At 40.1% G+C, this 15023-nt stretch overlaps 1 protein-coding gene across 5 annotated transcripts; it reads right to left on the minus strand.

Moving 5' to 3' along the window:
* Positions 1-573: 573 nt before the first annotated feature.
* Positions 574-10786, minus strand: ankrd49 (ankyrin repeat domain 49). 5 transcript variants are annotated; one of them, XM_028567522.1, is made up of 3 exons: positions 10516-10786; positions 8484-8708; positions 574-1420 (listed from the first exon to the last, which is right to left on the minus strand). In XM_028567522.1, exons 1-3 carry the CDS (start codon positions 10579-10581, stop codon positions 944-946), a joined length of 768 nt encoding a protein of 255 aa, XP_028423323.1. In that variant the 5' UTR covers positions 10582-10786; the 3' UTR covers positions 574-943. The 5 variants fall into 5 exon arrangements, with proteins under 5 accessions (XP_028423323.1, XP_028423313.1, XP_028423342.1 ...); XM_028567512.1 differs by having other exon boundaries at positions 10489-10783; XM_028567541.1 differs by lacking the exon at positions 10516-10786 and adding an exon at positions 10353-10480.
* Positions 10787-15023: the final 4237 nt, after the last annotated feature.

A 15023-nucleotide genomic window follows, 5' to 3' on the forward strand; every position in this document is an offset into this window, starting at 1 on the left:
GCAAATGAAACCATCTATTAGACTAACTGAAATCAAACCATGCCAATCTCTAGGTATGACATATATATAATATATGTGTGTGTATATATATATATATATATATATATATATATACTTATACCACATTGGTCTGTAGTATTCTCTCTACTACTGCAGTACTTTTACAGGGATGTATTTACTTGTAGTACCATAATGAAACATGTATCACCTATTTTGTACTACAATATTTAATGATTGTACGAACGATGACACAGTGAAACTATGGGTAGCTTGTGTGTGGGTGATCTAAAGTAATGTTTCAATGGTATTTCACAATATATTTGTTTTTTGAACCAGTGATTGTGCAAGTGCAAGACTTCTTTAGAGATATGAATGCACAATCCAATGTTTTGAACATTGGATAGCCTGTGTTACAAGTGATGACTGTTGTGAGTTTTGAAAAATCACATCAAGGTTATGAAATTAGTAGCAATGTGATTGTAAAAAATTGTAAGAGGTCCCAAATCAGTAGGTAGGTGGATATGAAAAGACTGAACTATATAAACCAACTGAGAAAAATAAAATACTTCTCCCTTTAGCTCTTTGGATTTCTCCATTGAAAAAGATACTTTATTAAAAGAAGTTCAGACAATTTACACTCAGCATTAGAGCATGTACCACACAGTGGCTGCTTGTCAGTTACCTAAACAACCTGCAATACCTGCTCACAGTGAGACTTTGAACTCACTTTTGTGGATATGAAGAGAGAAATAAGTGTGCATTTACTTTCAAGATCAATGATGCAAAGAGAATATTATTCCAAAGATACATTAATTTATTATGATGCTTCAACAGAAAACAAGTCCGCCAACCCACCTGCGAAATGAACTTCTATGTACCTGCTGTACATTGTACTTACAAGAAGGCAAGAAGAAGGTAAAAACATCTGCACCCGTGTTTTAATTCATGAGAAAGGTACCACATTGACACAGTCTTGTACCATCTCAAACAGGACATGATGTGGGCCAGTACGGCGGGCCACCTCACTGGCTGTCTCCCCACTGCCGCTGCGGAGCCCTGGATTTAGGTGTCGCTGAGAGAGGAGGAGCTCTAAAGTGCTAGGAGAGTCTGTGCTGAAGGGGGTGGTGTTGGAGGCAGCCAGATGTAGTGGTGTGAGCCCACCGTTGGTCTGGGCGTTCAGTTCGGCTCCGTGTTGCAGGAGGAAACTAGCCACTGTGACGCGGCTCCAGCGGCAGGCGCTGTGAAGGGGCGTCCATCCGTCAATGGTGCGAGGGTTAACCTTAGACCCGGCGGCGATTAAAGCGGAAACCACAGCAACATGGCCGCTGTAGGCTGCACGATGTAGTGGAGTGTATCCGTCCTCATCACAGCAGTGCACCAGCAACGGATCAGCAGCTAACAACCTGTGGACTGTTGAAAGCTGAAGGAAAAATGCAGAAAGGCCGAGGGTCAGGAAACTACAAACTAATAGTCTCAGGAGATATGTTTTACTTGAGGCAGTCCTGTAATTGGAATGAGTACCTATTATATTTTAAATTATATTATTTGGCCCACCCATGAGAGAGAGAGACATCATGGCTTTCAAACGAGCAAAGTGGCAGTTGGTCAAGGTCCCCCCCCCCCCTCTCTCTCTCTAGTGGCTGTAATTCTACACCAAGGCTGAATTTCGGGAAAGAGACTTCAGATACAGTATTAGGGGACCACTAAGGCCTATATAAAAGCATCCAAAGAGCACCATGTCATGGGACCTTTAATCCTCTTCTAGCCTTTCATGTTGGTAACTTTTACCTCTGTGTGTATAAAAAAATCCAACTGAATTATCTTCTATTCTGGTCACACTTTTATGCTGTGTAAATACATACATCAGTACTCTTAGAGCATACTTTACTTACATCTGTATGAAGACTGCAGTGAAAACACTGCTGAGGCCTGACCATCCCAGCAAAGAGTGATGCCTGAACCCTTGTTGTAGAAATAAAAACAAGGTCATGCCAAGGTAGAGCCCATTACATTTTGGAGCTGATTTGAATCACAGGGCAGGGACATAAATGATCTGTCGCTTTCATTTACTTTGCGAGTTAGGGCGTTTGTGCTGCATTAATGGAGTGTCGGAATAGTTTGAAAAATGAGTTCCCAACTGGAAAAATTCACCCTGCATTACCATTGTGAGATAGGACCATATCTTATGCAACAATGTTAACTTTGTCGGCAGATTTGAACATTGATGTCACACATAAAGAGTGGGATCGTATTTGTGAAAACACTAAGAGGGTTTCAAGAGACATTAAAATTAGATTAATCCAGTTTAAGATTCTTAATTGCTTTTTTTGGACTCCGACCCAGCTGTTTAGGCTGAAGCTGAGGGATAATGCAGACTGCTGGAAGTGCTGCAGCTCGGAAGGGACCCTTCTTCATCTGCTCTGGGAATGTCCCATGATTCAGAACTACTGACTAAGGATTCATGATTGCATTGAAAACATTATCCAAACTAGCTTGGAGTTCTGCCCGAGGCTGTATGTTTTAAATGATCCACAAATGATCGAACTGATTGAACTGTGGAGCAGCGGACTTTATTCAGACCAGTATAATGGTTGGAACTGGAAACTGGAAAAAGTGGCATCATAAGAAAAAATCTCTTTCAACATCAATGACAGGGCGGAAAAATATGTGGCTACCAGATGAGAGCGTGGTGCTTATAGTTAAACTGTACATTTGACCCATGTGTGTTTTTATTTATTTATTTCTATCTGATTTCTATTACCTCTTTTGGCTTAATCCTTTTATTTTTTTGATTTGAAAATGTATCACCACTATGGGATATATGTTAAGATGTCAATTGTAATGTTGACTACAATGTAACAGTGGTGTTCAAAAACTCAATTAAATACTAATTATTAAAAAAACTAAACATTGTGAGATAGGGCATGTCTTGGCAAAGGTCTGCGCTCTCTGACTGCCATTCTAGTTACCCATTGCCCCCAAAATCACCCATGCAATAATTACTAGTATGCCAACATTATTTATTATGCATCAACACAGACAGAACATGTCACTTATTTCTTGCCTGCTTGATTTTTGTGGTTCATAAGTTTCAAAAAGATTTAGACACCGCTACATTCTTATGTGTGTGCTCTGATTAAAGTGAAACTTTAATGCATTTAAACTTTTATGCTTTTACTGCATACGGCACTCCAGCACCCGGAGCTCCTCGCTCAACCGCTAGCAAAAGTTGTGCAAAAACTGTGTTAAAGTCATTCAGCATTTCATTACATTACATACACATTTAAGAAATAACCTTTCAAATGAAGATTATAAGCCTTTTTAGCCTGCTGAACACCTACCAACTCAATGAGAATAATTTTTAGTACTTAGCCCAACAAAAACATTCTTTTTGTAAAACATTAATTAAATGTAAATGCAATTAGAAACATGAATAGGGCTATTCATCAACTCTTGTTTTCTTTATGCATAACATTCTCGTCGCTGATCTTTCTCCGAGACAGTTTTATACTCCCACACAGCCAACATTTTCTTTCACTTTAATTTGTAAACAAACCATACACGAGCACGGCACCTGTTGCCCTCTTATGTCATGCTAGAGTCGTGTCCAGCCAGCAGCTGCTAATCAGCAGCAGCAGCTGCTGTAGCAGCATATGCTACCTACTGTTGTTGTCCGAGTCTGACCGCAGTTAACCAACATTTAGCCAGCGCAAATTGATGCGACACAACAGATAAACGTAGGCCACTGCCATTGGTGAATGTCATCTTACTTGTGACCGGATATGAAGAAGGCGAATAGTGAGCGATACCGATGTTCCACCGATGAATGGGTTTATCCCTGCACCATACAACTGCTTTCACATGCTGAGTGGTACAAGTCATGATAAGTAAACTCATCTTCATGTGTAAACTCAGCAGAGTGGCAATTTAAAAGCTGGGGAAAGAGGCAATTAAAAGAACAAAAAACAACATCTCCACCAGCTGCGACCGTTTGATTGTGGGCTGATAGATTCAGTGTCAGACTCGCCGCCTCACATCGCCTGCACTCCATTTAATCCTCACAATTTTAGAGAGATGTTAAAACTTCTAAGGCTAAATTTGAATTATATTAGAGGTACACGGCTGAGGAAACACTACCTTACCTTGTCAAAATGCCTCACCAGACATTAGTCAAAACTACAATTACCATTTTTCTGTCCGAGCCCGGCCCATGTCCGACAGAGCAGTAACCGAGCCCGACACAGTTAAAATCTCTTTTTTTTCTCATACTAATGACGTGTACATTTGTTTGTGTGGAAAGCCCGCTTTTATTAAGCAACTGTAGGAAGGCATTCGGAAATGTCAACAGATGAGTGCATCAGTGCACACGGGGCAACAAGCGCACGTTAACACAGGCTGGCACAAGAGGCCCAATCATATAGCCAATTGAAATTAAATGAACGTAGGCTTACCAAAAATGTCCCAAGCTAACAGAACAAAATCCAAAAAATTCACACAAGAGGTTCTGTGGACCTGGGTCTCTTAATGAAATTCAAATCAACACAAGTGTCCCCAATGAAGTAACATTAACGTAACACAAATGCAGCTTATTGAAATGAAAATCACTCTTACCATTTTCCTCAAAAACTATATAGGCTACTAAACTGCAACATTGGATCTATTTTCATAATCCATCCATCAAAGTTTAGGCTAATCCATGTTCTTATACAGAAAAAGGATTGCATCAACAGTGGCTGGCTTCAAGGCTGTCCTCCTCTGCTCGACGGTCCTGCCAGCAGCGCTGAAGTTGCGGTCACTGCTAGGCTACTGCTGCTGGCTGGAATGGCGAGGATGCCGCAGGCAAGGAATAATCTGTTTTAAATTTAAAATGTTCAATGCCTTATCGCGCTGATGTGACCGAGCACGACACAAACCCGAACATAATTTCTAAATATCTGTCTGAACCCGGCCCAGCCCGTCGGGTACCGTCAGGGTCGGGTCGGGTATTCATCCTCTAACAGTCATAATCAGTAAAAACTACAATAACAGCACCTCCTTCAGAAAGATGACAACAATACTGGACCCAACTAGTGATTTGAAGACACAAGTGGGTCTTAAATTAATCTAAATGCAAAGTCCAAGCACCAGAAATGATCACAAAACACAGAACAAAACAGAGGTCAGACACACAAGACATCTCTAGTACTCATCATAGACTAAAAACTTCACAGAAAATGCAAAGAGGCAAAGAGATAAATAACATGTTTATTTGATTCCTGTGCAATGAATTTGTTCAAATCATGTTCTGTCTGTTGTTTTGATAATGAATTGTGAATAAATTGGGGTGGGCAGATCCCCCCACCTCAAGCGAATCAGTGTTTATTATCCACAGGGTGTTAATGGCCTTCATTAAATTTGTTCGCTCTTTGTCAACTGTTCCCTCTCCGCCATTTATTGCCTCGTGGTATTTAAAGTCAGACAGCTTTTCCATTATTCAGCTTAATTTCAGCATTCATTTACAACTGAATGTTGATTTTGCTGCAAGGGACAGCTCTATACTCTGCATAAAATAGTGTTTTATTTCTGGCTAGTTCTTCTCTAAAAAGGTTTCAACTTTATTCAGATTTGATGGCACTACATAACCTTCTTTGGAAGTTTTTTCTTAGATGTTTTACAAAATTGGCACAATATTCCTATTGTGGAAAGAGACGTAATACAGGATTTCTGCATAATTGCAGCTTATGTTACGAACCAAAATTCTCAAAATGAATAAAAAACGAATAAAAAGCAAACAGAAGGTTTTTTGACCTTGTTATTAGAGAGCAATACACAGTTACAACATACTGTATTCTAGGGCTGCAAAAACGAATCGATAAAAATCGATAAAATTTGATTATTAAAATAGTTGGCAAACAATTTCATTATCGATTCGTTGTGTCGCGCAACTATTACGCCACTCAGTCGCGGAGATAAAAACAAATTGAGTTGAGCGCAGAGCGGAGCATCGCCGAGCGAAAGAAAGTTCAACAGCAGGGTAAAGTCACTACACAATCCTACTTCTGTTCCGTTCTGAAGTGAGGAACGTAACGTCCCTCCAGTAGCTCTTCTGGTGCTGGTGTTGGGTTTACTCGTTTTCCAGCTGACAAGCATGACAAGCTAGCCTAAGCTCGGTAATAACATTAGTAAAGCAGGGGTGGTATAGTTTGCAAGACTAAAGACATGGTTTTATTCACTCGCCTTATTTTGGCCTATACATTTTTTTATCTGTTGTCATGTATATATTCTGTGCTTTGTCCCATATCAGTTATTGTTGACAAATATATTTGTGTGTGTTGTATATATGAACTTAACTTGCACTTACTACAATGATGGTAATAATTTAATAAGCTTCAAGTGTGTGTGTGTGTGTGTGTGAGTGTGTGTGTGTGTCTTGTATGTATGTGCTCTAGGGCTGTCAAAATTGCTCAAAAATGACGTTCAAATATTACCTCTAAAATAACACAGAATATTCAAACTATTCAAACATCTGGTTGTGCATGCATCCGAGGTGGCGCGCGACATTGTGACGTCAAAATGATGTAATATCCGGCCGAGCCGAGGTCGCGCACGGCTCTTTTTTTTCAGCGGCGCACAACAAAGCGGAAACAGGAGGCCTGAATGAGTTTGCCAACAACCAGATGTCAGGTCTCTCTGGTAAACTTACCGGGTTAAGAGGAGCTCTTTTATAGTGAATGAAAGGCTCGATCCGACGAAGTAGGTCAGTGATGAATCAAATCGAATTATTGACGGCAATGCTGCTGCCAGTTCTGCTGTGTTTACCTTTTTCTTCTTCTTCTAGTTCGTAGAAAGGGCAGCGTCGGTAGCCTTTGCTCATTAGCGCCACCGCTGTTCAGCAGAAGACTGCAGCTAGTGTTGCGACCACCAGCGCAGGTATAAATCATTGACATATATATAATGGACCAATAGACCCCGTTGCTCTGGACGGAGACCAGTGAAGGCTATTAGAAGCACTTTTCCGGTGATCTCTTGCTTTACTGCGCAACCTCCAACTGACAGAGACAACGTAAATGTGACGTGAGCAACGTGTCTGAAAGTTGTAAGTCTTCTGGTAGCTGTGCCAAGAGAAATCTCAATCATTGCCAATCTTACAGAGACAGAGAGTGTAGGTATATGTAAGGAGATAACATAAGCACAGGCTAATTTTTGCTAACTAACATGCTAGTTAACATTAGTAATTAAACCTAAACAGCTAATGTTAAATCGAAACTGCCTGCGAGCTTCTCCTGTACTATACGGTAATTCCTCTACTGTGCGACAGTAAGTCACTTGGTTATGACACAATCGTTAGCTTATTTTTACAAAAACGTCTGCTACGGAGCCATAACGTGAGGTACAAGGTAATGGAGCCTTTTATACATTGTTGTGTTTCTTTAGAAATAAACAATGGACAAATAGAGTCTTTAAACGCTTCAGATGTAAAGTTATTTGCAGTCAAGTGACGTAAAAAAAAAATGGCGGTCAGTGTAATGCTAACAAGAGGTGATCGCTTTGTAGCAACAAAATGACGCCATCGGAGGTTCGCGTTCTGAAGCGAAGCTTACCCCCTTGGTATTTTTTTATTCGAATATTAATTTTCACCTTCGAAATTCGTTTTTTTAAAACTATTCAAATATATATTCGAATTTAGAATATTCGTAGACATTCCTAATGTGCTCTTTGGGTTACTTACCTTTACACAACTATTAATTAAAACAACAAGTATGTATGTAAATATGTATTGAGTTGATGTAAATTAATGCCTTTTTGTTTTTTTTATCCGATTAATCGAAAAAATAATTGACCGATTAATCGATTATTAAAATAATCGTTAGTTGCAGCCCTACTGTATTCATGATTTCCCTATTTTTGGTGGAAAGAAATGTTTGATTGCTTTTGGCTATATGAGATTTTACTGTTATTTTCTTAAGGTTGATCCTTCAAAAAGGGATATCTGAACACCAGCTGAAAGAACACAAAAGAGTTCGTCTAACATTAAATCAACCACATTATTGTGTTCATAAATATCTTACAACATACACACCTGAAGGAAAACCAGGCAAATCAAAACCCCACGGACAATCCAGTTTACTTCAGGAAACTTACAACCTGGCTCTTACTTTTCCTACAATCACTTTTCAATTAAAAACTCAAACCAGTCTCTGCTTCCAGCTGTTTTATATTGTTCTATCTGGGTTTTGGACGACATTTGAACGTGTCACATTGGACTAGAATTTGTGAGTTTTATCGCCCAGAACATGTAAGTTCTTTAAATCAAATTAGCATGTCACGCTGTGGGTCGCGTTTCTCCAGAAGTTGATTCTGTTTCAACCATAGACTGTAAAATTGATGAAAAGGCCAACATTTTAAAAAAAATCTTTATGAGAACGACTGGCAGAGACTGGATTTAACAAAACACTAGTGCGGCAACACAGGTAAAGTCTGAGTTCTGACAAAATATCACTTACACGATTGTTTTCCGCTGCCCACAGAATGAACACCTTTGGTTTGTCTTTGAGAGTTTCTTCTTTTTCAATATACCACTCGTCACTGTGGTCGCCCTCCTCCTCTTCCACTTCTTCCTCCTCATCCCTGCTTCCGGTCCACAGGCTGCTGCCCCCTCGGGGGATCAGGTGGCCATGTGTATTCAGAAGCTCAATCTGGTTGAAATCTTCAGGAAACTCCATCACTTGCTGTTTTTGAGAATCCAAGACACATAAACACATAGAGAGATGAGATAGATGTACTGACCTAACTAACTATTTTGTAAAATCAGTGATGATAGAATAATGTAGAAAACTGAACAATATTAACGTTTAATACGTTTACTTTTACCTTTCAGATTTAATTTGGCACTAATACCCATGTGTTAATTGATATTTTCTATCTAGTGTCTTGTTTCTGAATAGAACCAGACTAGTAACCTTTGAAAATTTCATTATTTCAGTTTAGTTGTTTATATGGCAATTTTCAAATGTATAGCTATATTTATTACATGGCTTGGTTGAATTCTAATGTAGAATTCGGTCTGTTATTTCTTGATAACAGACCGCTGCTAAGGATAACCATAGACAGTATATAAGGATAACACACCGTTGCCATGCAAAAGCAGAGCGTTGCCATGGACGCAGTTCTGTTCACTCTGGAGGACAGCTATCAATCAATCCGCTGAAAGAAGTCCGGATAATTTAGCCTATCAGCTGTGGCAAAAAGTGGGGAAACGTGGAGCAACTTCTGTCCTACAAGCAATGACAGCAGATCTGATGAGCGTCTATCTCTAATATACCGTCTATAATCGCTAGCTACGCAGTAACAGCCGTAGGGACAACAACACTAATTAGTTAGCTTACATTGCAACTTGTTTAACGTTAATTTACAGGTGTGTCAACATGCAGCGGCTCTGCAAAAAGGAAACGAGATGAATGAGGACATAAACGTCCACATAAATATTCCCAAAGATGCCATTCACCGTGTCTCACTTCACCGTCAACAGAAATGTTCAGTTTAATGTAAATCAGAGCAGCCGATAGCCCGCTAGCTCACTACAACGCTTCAGCTAATGTTGTGTCAATTCCTTCAGTGATTAAAACAGCAGCTGGGTCATTTGTGCACCACGGCAGCACCCCATAAAATATACGGCTACTACCACAGCCCTTAAGGCTGATTCAAGACCCTGATCACCCTGTCGGGGTTATATTTGCTATAACAACCGCCTCGCTCTACATTATCCCTTACGTAATCAATCAAGGTGACCAGTAGCTAATTTTATCACCTGTGGCCCCAAACAGGTTATCATAGACAGGAAAGTCTGGCAAAGCAAGACTATTATAGACATGACTGTAAGTGTCAGGTGCCATAAATAATAACAACAAATTCCATCCAACTAGCTAAGCATTATGCTTGCATTTAACTTAGCTAGGACCACAACAAAATTAAAATACAACATCAGAAATTGGAAGTGACGTAAATGATGTAAAGTTGAATCAACACCTCCTTAAAACAGTTTCAACAAAAACAAACATATTAACCCTCAAGCTGAGGTTACTTGTAACGTTAGTAGTAGGGTAACGTTATGTGAACATAACGTAACGTTACCTAGCTATCGCTAGCTAATGAACTGACAACTGTGTTATAACGTGTTATAAAGTGGGTTTAACACGTTATAACGTGTTGTAACGTTAGCCATCGTGAAGCAAGACATCATACAACAAACGTTCAGGGTAACGTTGCATTCAATGAATGTGGTATTTAGCTACGTGAACGTTAAACACACATACATGTAGCTAGGCTAACTGTTGATATAGTTGCCGTTCCCTTGTACGTTGACATTAGCTTACCTACAACGGTTTTATGTTTGCAATTTACGTTGACGTTACACGTAACTGTTGAAGATACAATTTGAGAAATATATCTCGTGTTAAAATAACAACAATTCACACACATTCGGGATATTTAACCCGATGTAACCCTCACCTTGCAGTGTACAAATTCAAAACAAACCATAAGGGTCTTCTTCTTCTTCCTCTTCTTTTGAAATGTCGGCAGACTGGATGTCTTGCGGCACATTGCTGCCTCTCACAGCTCGGGAATATATTGCAGTTCGCATATTTACACAGGTGTAATCCTGTCTCGGACTGCGTTTTTGACTAATTCTCGTTGGGATTAAGCAGGCTGTTTATTGTCACTGTCTTTGTGCCCAGGTATAATAATGCAGCAGCCTTGCTCTTTCTTCCATGTAGGCTATCCTAACAGTTGCATTCCATAAGTTTTTTTTTTTTCTGCAGGTGCCACAGTCCCATGCTAGCCCACAGTGACACTGTGTCACAGTCTTTTAATATAGCCATAACAGCTGTATATCTTCTTTCTCCCTAAATAACAATGTTCTGTCTTTACACATATTTTGTATAGTCAGGGACGGCGTCCCAACTTTTAAACTGTGCTGTAGGCCTATGTATTTAGTTTTTGGACTTTATTTGTAAATGAATGATTAAAACGTTGTGGAGGGACCTCTTGACCTTGTGCGTCCTTTAGGCTGTGTCCTTAGCAGCGGCCTTGGTTCCATCCGACCCACGGCTCTTTGCTGCGTAGGTATAATCCAACAGTAAAATAAATGGACCAACAGATTGCTGCGTAATCCAACAGTAAAATAAATGGACCAACAGATCCTGTTGCTCTGTACGGAGCGGAGACCAGTGAAGGATATTAGAAGCAATTTTCCGTTGAAGACTGAGCTACTGCGCAGCCTCCAACTGAGCTCGAAGACGTAGATGTGACGTGAGCAACCTGTCTGAAAGTTGTAAGTCTTCTGGTAGCTGTGCCAAGAGAAATCTCAATCATTCCTGATCTTGCAGAGAAGGAGAGCGTAGGTGTAAGGGGATAACATAGGCACAGGCTAATTAAATAACTAACTAAAATACTAGTTAACATTAGCAATTAAACTTAAAGGAACACGCCGATTTATAGGGAATTTAGCTTATTCACCGTAACCCCCAGATTAAGACAAGTCGATACATACCCTTCTCATCTCCGTGCGTGCTGTAACACTGTCCGACGGTTCCAGCATTAGCTTAGCCTAGCACAGATCCTGGAGGTAACTGGTTCCAACGAGCCTACTGCTCCGAATTGTGACAAAAGTGACAAAATAACACCAACATGTTCCTATTTACATGTTGTGATTTGTATAGTCACAGCGTGCCTGAGAATATAGTTCCCGGTTTGTTTACAGTTAGAAGACGGCTGTGTCTCATGTTACGTTGTTTTTTGTACACGCTGTGACTCTATAAATCACAACATGTAAATAGGAACATGTTGGCGTTATTTTGTCACTTATTCGGAGCAGTAGGATTACTGGAACCAGTCACCTGCATGTTCTGTACTGGCCTGATGCCGCTGGAGCCGTCAGACAGCATTACAGCACGCACGGAGATGAGAAGGGTATGTATCGACTTGTCTAACTCTGGGGGTTACGGTGAATAAGCTAAATTCCCAATAAGTCGGCGTGTTCCTTTAAACAGCTAATGTAAGTCGAAACTTCCTGCAAGCTTATCCTGTACTATACGGTAATTCCTCTACTATGTGACAGTAATGCCGCGTTCTATTTACCTCGGAAGCTACAACTGGGAATGACGTCATACCTGAGTTGAATGCGTTCTATTTAAAGTTGGATTTTCATTGTTTTCATTAGCTCTAGCCCGGTTAGCTATTGTTAGCAACCAGTTGATAACAACGCATTACGCCGTTTTTTGTGCATGCAAACAGCGTAACAACATGTCCACAGATAGAAGTTGGACATGCCTGTGTGAACGACTGATTTAGTGACACAAATGAGACAGAAGTGCTTATAACTTTATGTTACTGCAGCATTCACAACTGTTGATACAGGGGGCAGCCATGTTGGATTTTGATCTCAGGCTACTGCGAGGTTGTACGAGTTCCGAGCTCGTAAATACGAGATCAGGCCAGCGTGTTTCCAACTTTGACCTCATAAAAAACGAGTTCCGAGGTAGGCCTAATGGTGCGTTCTTTTTGTCCACCGAAGTCGATTTACGAGTTGTTTTCCGGAGTTATGAACCGGAAGTTGCAAAAAGAACGCCACCGAGGTCGTATATACGACTCGTCAAGTCGTCTGAACTCAGAGGTCCCCGAGTTCACTTTCAAAGATGGCTACGTCATGCATCACACGTAGTAAACATTGTGGTTTTCTGCAATTTTAAGCACTTTTGTCTTTGTTGTAACCAAATGAAGAAGTCGTACACACAGTGCTGTATACTGCTACCTATAGGCATGTCGCTACAGTCTTATTAGGAGTTAAATACCACCTAATTATTTATTTTATAGCTTGTGCAGCTGAGACGCTCGCTTGCTATATGACAACAACTGCTTTAAGCCGAGTCTTGAGCAGAAAGCAGAGCAGTAGCCCAACGTTAATGTTAATCAAAACGTAATTTTCATGTATCAAACTGTGAAATATATGTGTGTAATATGTCAATAACTGGGTGAATAGAATCCTAAATGTTACTAAAAATGTTACAAAAATCCATCTTTTCTCCGACTCGTAGTATTGTGTGACAAAAAGAATGCAACAACCCACGGTTACTCGTTTTCCAACATGGATGTGACGTCACACTCGAGCTACTAGTCGCGATTACAAGACAAAAAGAACGCACCATAAATAGAACGCGGCATAAGTCGCATGGTTTAGACACAATCGTTAGCCTACTGTTACAAAAATGTCTGCTACGGTGCCATAACGTGAATTACAAGGTAATGGAACCTTTTATACATTGTCGTGTTTCTTTAGCAATAAACAATGGACAAATAAAGTCTTTAAATGCTTCAGATGTAAAGTTATTCACTGTCAAAGTGACGTCAAAATGAATGGCAGTCAATGGAATGCTAACGGGAGGTGATGGCTTGGTAGCATCAAAGTTGGCGCCATAGGAGGTATGCGTTGTGGAGAGGCTTACCCCCTTAGTATAATCCCCTCTCTCTTTCCCCTCTTTCCAGCCTATCTGTACTGTCTAAAATGCATTAAAAAGCCCCCCCAAAAAACCTATGTTGTTTAACTGTAGCAGCATTCACTATAACCCTTAAAGGTACACTGTGTAGTGTTGTGATCTGACTTATCCTCCTAAGCAAAGAATTTCTTATCTGTATATACATTGGACATGCAAGTCCAAGGAGGCTTCCATGTTGTTCCGCCATTTTGAAAAACTATAATCGCTGAGAGGGACATAAAGCACTAGCCTACCTGTCTAGCTAATCCACAACGCGTTTTCGTTCAGAGCCAGTGTCACATGACTGACACCAGCTGAAAAGGAGAAGGAGATCAGTGAGAGGCGCTTGTCACTGCCCTGGACAATTTGAAAGCCTGCACTGCACTTTAGCTCATAATGGAGGATCATACTTATGCCAAGCCACAGGAGAAATAATCCTCGTCGCCAAAAAATAGAAAATTGGAAGACATGTCATAGCCTCTTGGTACATAACGGCTACCGTAGTTGCAACACAAATTTGAAAAAGCGAGGCGCTAGAGAGCACTATTCGTTTGAATGCAAAATACAATTTTACCGCTAAATGGGAGAAATTCCTACACAGTGTAGGCCTACCTTTAAGATACATTTTGTCCCTGAATCATTCATCATCAGTGCTGGGTGGTTACTGTTCAGCTGCTGAACTCCCTTGAACTTGAGTAGATTCAGAGGCACAACAGAAACACATACAAATCACAGCGAGAGAGAAAGCTTTTGAAAAAATGCAGGGAAAAGATGAACAACTTGATTACTAAATTTAGTCGATTGTCATCTCCAATCAGAAAAGACATCACGCAATGAGCCACATCTACTGTCTCCGTTGGAAACAAAATCTATAGAGCAATACAGAAGTTGTGTTGATGCAGCCGTGACAATACTGTTAATGCCTGTTAAGGCAGTGTCTTATGTCGTTCCCAGCTTGATGGATCGTTGGAGCACAAATGACCATCTCCTTTGGGATTTGTTATATGCAGCTCGTGGTTTCAGGGTTGCCATGGGTGCGCATAGACTACAAAATCTGATTGATATAATTTTGTAAAAGCGAAACAATGTTTAAGCAAAATATCAGAACAATTTACATTCTGTTATTATACCTGTCAGTTCTAACCTATTTTTCGCTCTACCTTGCCATCCATCTATCTAACTAACTATCAAATTAATCCTAATATGTCAGACTTATGTTGGCTGTGGAAAGAGAGGAACTTTAACACATATGTTATGACACTGCCAAGAAATAAGAAAAGGCTGTTCTCATGAACCATTTGTACATATACAGTACAGGCCAAAAGTTTGGACACACCTTCTCATTCAATGCGTTTCCTTTATTTATTTTCATGACTATTTACATTGTAGATTCTCACTGAAGGCATCAAAACTATGAATGAACACATATGGAATTATGTACTTAACAAAAAAATGTGAAATAACTGAAAACATGTCTTATATTTTAGATTCCTCAAAGTAGCCACCCTTTGC

The sequence above is a fragment of the Perca flavescens genome, chromosome 2, assembly GCF_004354835.1.
Source record: "Perca flavescens isolate YP-PL-M2 chromosome 2, PFLA_1.0, whole genome shotgun sequence".
Taxonomy (NCBI): Eukaryota; Metazoa; Chordata; class Actinopteri; order Perciformes; family Percidae; genus Perca; species Perca flavescens.

What these genes read in the sequence shown, in the direction of transcription:
- ankrd49 (XM_028567512.1), bottom strand. Translation starts at nt 10,581, where the DNA reads ATGTGCCGCAAGACATCCAGTCTGCCGACATTTCAAAAGAAGAGGAAG. An exon ending in TTGAATTTGTACACTGCAAG is followed by an intron (nt 8,709 to 10,488) that starts GTGAGGGTTACA and finishes TCTCAAAAACAG; the next exon opens with CAAGTGATGGAGTTTCCTGA. An exon ending in GGGCAGCGGAAAACAATCGT is followed by an intron (nt 1,421 to 8,483) that starts GTAAGTGATATT and finishes TTTTTCCTTCAG; the next exon opens with CTTTCAACAGTCCACAGGTT.